This window comes from Clarias gariepinus, chromosome 4 (genome assembly GCF_024256425.1).
Source record: "Clarias gariepinus isolate MV-2021 ecotype Netherlands chromosome 4, CGAR_prim_01v2, whole genome shotgun sequence".
In the NCBI taxonomy this organism is placed as follows: domain Eukaryota; kingdom Metazoa; phylum Chordata; class Actinopteri; order Siluriformes; family Clariidae; genus Clarias; species Clarias gariepinus.
In genome coordinates, this window is record NC_071103.1 from 9526269 (window position 1) to 9532268 (window position 6000).

The 6000-nt window shown below is 41.2% G+C and overlaps 1 protein-coding gene across 2 annotated transcripts in view; it reads right to left on the reverse strand.

The window, feature by feature from the left end:
- The window catches only part of snx27b (sorting nexin 27b), a 28886-nt gene extending 23442 nt beyond the window's left edge, over positions 1–5444 (reverse strand). For both annotated transcript variants that reach the window (XM_053494449.1, XM_053494450.1), the window contains exon 1: positions 5069–5444. In XM_053494449.1, coding sequence (XP_053350424.1) covers positions 5069–5355 — 287 coding nt within the window. In that variant the 5' untranslated portion in view covers positions 5356–5444. The remainder of the gene's footprint in view (positions 1–5068) is intronic.
- Between the last annotated feature and the right edge of the window lie 556 nt (positions 5445–6000).

The following is a 6000-nucleotide window of genomic DNA, read 5'->3' on the forward strand; positions in this document are numbered from 1 at the left end:
ACCCCTTATGCAATAATGCATTTTATTTCATTATACACTTATTTCACTCTTAGATCCACCTGAATGTCTAAAACCGACAAAAAAAAAAAAAAAAAAAATCAAACTTTGCATAATGTGCCCTCTTCAACATACACAGCTACTAACTGTTTAAAGAACATTTCATTTTCAGATGCAACGGTAAACAATGATAAGTTTATAAATAATTAAACAATATAGCTTATGAGGCAAGCAAAAAAATCTAAAGTGCTTTCTACTTCCACGTTTTTCATTGGCTTAAAACCTAACTGACTAGAATAGAAAGGAGCAAGTGTGACAAAGTTCATGCCTTTAAAGAATGGAACATATCACATGACATACCAGTTTTCAGATAGAAACAAAAAACCTAATGTGAGTAAAGTGGGACAGAACTACCATTCTCCAGCACACTCAGTAAAACCTAACAGCTCAGTGCAAACATCTTGGGAACATACAAAAATGCCATAAGCAAAGATGCACTTGAAAACATTTCTACATAAAATAAACCTATATGAAGGGCAGTAAAAGAGAATAAAAATAAACGGTCAATTGTTTGATGTGAAAAACCTTAAAACTATAAATATGCTGGGAAGTTCTCCTGGTAACTTTGCCACACTTGCTCCTTTCTACTTTTAAGTAAAACCAAGGAGCTTAATTTCAGGAAGGGGTTTCCCTTTGAAAACTGTCACATAATGCGTTGCTTTCTTTACAGGCATGTAAATATACTTCAGTAATATTATTTAATTATTAATTTTTATGGTATATTTAAAAATAGTAAATGGTACTCCGCGAAAGTTGATGGGAAGCAGATCATTACAAGCAAATATATTAATATTAGTTTTTTTTTTTTGTCTCCGCTCCGGTATCCAATCCAGCATTTTCAGACGAGACAACCTCTTACTGACAGTGGAGCTTGGACTGCTGCCATCTCTACTCACATACACCATATACTTCACTACACACTACAGCCATGGGGTTCAGCTGTCACGTCACTGATATCCTCCCCATATATCAAATCACAAAGAGCTTTAGTACAGAACAACACTTCTTCCATCATTACATGTCCAGATCCCATGTCCAATGTTATGCTGCATCCCTAAACTGACCAACCTGGTCATTCAGTATATTCAGGTAGTCAGGTAACCTCATTTTTTAGGGGCACATATCAAAAACCCCAACCCCAGATCATAACACTGCCTCCACAGGCTTGTACGGTAGGCACTACCTAGGCATGATGGGTGCATCGCTTCACCCGCCTATCTTGTTACCCTGATGCGCCCATCACTCTGGAACAGGGTAAATCTGACCTTATCAGGTGGATTTATTTTTTCCTCCATGATGCTCTGTCAGGTCTGCACCTGACACTAATTACCCAAGACAAGTCAATGTTATTATTGTTATGTTTACTTTTTTATTGTTATATTTAATTAGATTTTAATCAGTCTGTTATTGTTGTTGAGGACAACTGAAGGAACATCGTCATTTTTATTTAACGTAGGCTTATTATTATCGTGATTAGTATTTTTACATGTATTTTTATTACCACGTTACTAGACAATCACAGTCGAATAATAAAAGTGCTTATGACCTCTCACACGTGGCTCTCACACTTAATAGTGATTAAATATACAGTATGTATGGGCTTTAATGGCTTAGTGGCAGGGTTCTCATCTACCAAGGACTCGAGCCAATGTCCAAAACCCCAGTCACTGGATGCAGCACCGGTCCCAAACCCGGATAAAATGGAAGGGTTGCGTCCACAGTGGCGACCCCTCAACGGGAGCAACCGAAAGACTCACGAAACAAATACAGAGACATAATTCTTGGTCTATATTGCCCACCCCAATGCAAAGAAACCTTGTTCTCCTCTCAGACTATCTATTCAGACCAACAGCTTAGAAGCTTTTTTTTTCTTTTTTTTTTTTAAATCTGACACAACGAGCGACAGCTCTGGCTAGATAGCGGTTCGTTTGTCCATTGGCACCCGAGGCATCTTAATAACTGACTCGAGCTCCAGGAATAAATTAATAGACGGGCTAGAGTGTTAGTTCTTGTGAATGGAGTTAAAATTCCTTGACGTTGAAAGGGCCTGCGCGTGAGTCACGCATGTGTCGTCACGAGCCTGACGCTCTGGAGATGTCGCAAACATCCTCTTCTGTTCAGAGACTCTTCTAAGTGGATATTATTAATCTCCTTTTCAATTCATTTGTCTTCTAAGGGAATGTTTGTTTTTCATGAACAATGATCTCTTGTCTTTCAGGTCTTGGTGCAATGGTGAGCGCTGACCTGCGGACAGCGGTGTTAGGACACGGGTTTGCGTTAACTTACAAACGTGCACTATCTTTACTGCTGCTGGATTTGCATCACTCTTTACGTCAGTCTGTTTGTGTTGCGGAATGCAGTCGATCGGTAGAGACTTTTTTTTCTTTCTCTCTTTCAGCGATTGTCTGAAATACACCACAATGCAATGCAATGCTTTTTTCTTTTAAAAAGAATTTAACACACTCACTTATATAAGGTGGGTGAGTGATTTAAAAATAAACTTTTTTTGCAATAACACAATTCTCTAAGGCATCTCTAGGATACTCGGTATGCAGGATAGGTTTAGGACACGCAGGATTGGTTTGCTCAGGATTGGTTTGCTCTTCTGTATTCCGAAACAGGACTGGAACACGTTGAAGGTTTTGACTGATTTCCACAGCATCCAAGAGCACCCGAGAGCTTACAGTTTATTTTCAGCTGTGTAGGTTTTCTCTCTGATGCAACTTAGTCATGTTCAGTATCCTTAAGCAGTGGTTTCTAAACACCGCGCCCCAGACTGGTCCCAAGCTGTGAGTCATTTGTTACCAGTTTTTTTTTCTTCCCTATCTTTCCTGTGGTAATAAGGGCATAAGGCTCAGCTTGGAGAAGGAGAGAAAAAAAGACTTACGCTCTAAAACTAAAACTGTATAAAATATGTAATACTGGATAACACACTAAGACGCATCCACATCTCCCAATGCTTGCTTCTTCGCCATATCTTACACACATTAGCTGCTTGCGTACTTGTCATCATCATATCGTGATGATTTCAGAGTGACATCATATATGCTTAAACCTCTTTCTCGACCTTTTCAAGCAGAAACGGAAATCAGACACAAGTACATAAACACCAACATTCTTACATCAATTCATGCAGTTTGTCTAAATTGCAGAAGTACAGAACGTGTCGGGATTCTGCATATTCATTCATCCTCTACCATTGCATATGCTGTACTAGTGCACTAGGGGGCCTGGAGCCTTTCCCAGGAGACTTGGGGAATAAAATACTCATTTACATACTATGGTTAATTTGGGAACGCCAATTAACCTAATCTGCATGTCTTTAGACGGTGGGAGGTAACCGGAGTGCCTGGACTTAACCCACAGACCAGAGACTGGAATAAGATCCTCGACCCTGGAGGAGCGTGGCCACAGTGCTAAACAACAAGCCAGCGCGCTGTCAAGATTTTATTTAATTTTTTTGCTGTTTTTCCTGAATTGATATTAAAATTAAAGTGAAAACAAAAATATCTGTTTTAAGGACATGTGCTCAAGTTCAAGCAGATCTAGTGATTCCAGGGTCAAATAGGCATGACCTAAACAAAATAAAAATCTCTTTTAGTATGTCGCACAGCACCCTTCATTTTTTCCCATCTATTTGCCATAAACTGGTGCTGAAGCTGAGCTTTCCTGCCTCTGACGGTATAGAGAGAGAAAGAGAGAGAGAGACGCATCCCTTGCCATGGCAACCGAGTCCAGCATCACTGACATGCCCTTGTGAATATCAACATGTAGACCAAATGCAAATGCGTGCTCGTCTGACACAGAGCAATGCCAAGTAGGTGGATCATGACTGCAAAGTCTAAAGTACCTTTACTCTAACATGGATCTGGATTGACAGACCCCTGGGGGGGAAAAAATCATGCAAACCATTCTGTAAGCATTTCCTACTTGACGCTTATCTCACTGCAATGTCCACAATGTTTTTTGTAAATCATCACAACGGTGCTAACAGCTGCACTGGCTTTGCAGGATGCTGAAGAAAGAGAGAGGCTGTGTGTGGCTGTGTGTGTGTGTGTGTGCACTCTGCTGATGTGTGTGATCAGAATGTATAATGAAGGCAGGCCCTTCAACACAAACCTCCTTTTCTTCCAAAAGGAGGCAGCTGCAAAGCCTGCATTATATTCAGAATGTAAAAGTGACAAGACTCCTCAAAGAGAGCTCAAAAGCTTTTAACCTGCAAGCCAAGATTTAACTAAAGAATAATAACGATAATAATCATGATTTAAGTGTTTTGTTGTTGTTTTTTGCCTGTTTTGTAACTCCTGTCCAGTATAACACATTCATCCTCTCCATCCAGGTGCTGGAAACATGAGCGATTGATCTCTCAATCAAAAAAAATGTGACGTTACATCACGTGACACCGCGAGCTCGCTACATATTAGCTACCTGTGTCTACTTACAGCTAATTAACATTCAGCTAAACGCCAAAGCAGGAAATTAAATGGCAGCTCAGATATGTATTGCATGCACCAAAACCTCGGGATACTCACTAATAACCATCACACGCGTGACTCTAAACATAAAAAATAAAAATATCAACACTGTCTAGTGGATTGGCTAGCATAGGAAGGATAACAGAAAGCTGTAACGTTCCCCCACACACATATTCCGGCTTTAGGGTTCGGATTGGTTGGCTCAACACCCAAGAATAGCTTGTCCACCAATCCCGACGCAGCACACACACGAATTAACCAATCCGGTGCAGGAAGTGGGACTTGCCGGAATATGCGTAGGAGAAAAAAAATAAGGGCTAAAGCTAGTTTTTGCTGTCATTTGGCTAGCTTATGAAGAATGTCAGATGAAATAAATATGTAATGATAGATTTTCAAGCATATATCAGTTACTGAAGGATGAAAGTCGAGCTTAGGATATATCATATTGTGCTAGATAGATAGATGACAGCGTCTAGAGCAGGCTAGCTTCCCACAGCAGGCTAAGTCGCAGGCTGGAGCAGCTTAGCGGGACTCACACTTCGAGGATGCGGTCGCCCTTGGAGATGCCGGCTCTGTCCGCTGCACCGCCCGGGAGCACGGCGCTGACATGCTGCAGCGGCGCGTACAGCTCACCGTTGATGCTCCGCAGCTGGCCTCCTTCGCTCACCTGTCCGCGGACGTTGAAGCCGTAGCCCGAGTCCGACTTGATGATGCGGACGAGCCGCGGGCCCGCGGTAACGTTCCCGCCGGAGCCGTGCCGTGACGAGCGCAGAGCTGAGGGCACAACCGAGCGCACATCCTCTCCCTCCACTACGTCTGCCATGTTGTTAAAAATCCCGGGAAAAAAAAATAAAAACAATCCCCGTTAGGACTCTGCTCTCTCACACTCCGCCGTCATACATTAGATTATCAGCTGCCCAGAGAAACGAAGCCACGCCCCCCCGCCGCTCCGTCACCAGGCGCTTCTTCTGTTTTTCTTATTACGTAATTAAAAAAAAAATCTGCGCATTATGGGAAATGTAGTAATTAGGTAACGAATAAAGCTCGAGCATGTTCATTCATCAATAATTAATCTTATAGTATAGATTTATTAGTTAAAGGACCTGTCGTTAAAGGGAAAAGAGTTAAAAAATATATATATATTTTTTGTAAGCTTGAGTATATGCCTTGGTTACACTAAGTTTTATGTCCTTCGTCATCAGCCAAAGCTCTGTTCAGCGCTGTTATTTCAATGGTAAAAATATTTTAGTGGTGAAACTCAGAGCCGGACAGTAACCGAGTACAGTACTTAAGTACAATTTTGAGGGATCTGTACTTTATTTGAGAACCTTTTTAGGGGAGTTTTCATGACTTTACTCAAGTACATTTGAGAGGCAAATATTGTACTCTTTACTCTGCTACATTTCCATCCATAAGCGTGAGTACCCATTACTTCTTCTAAAAAAAAAGGGAAAAAAAAGAAAAATCT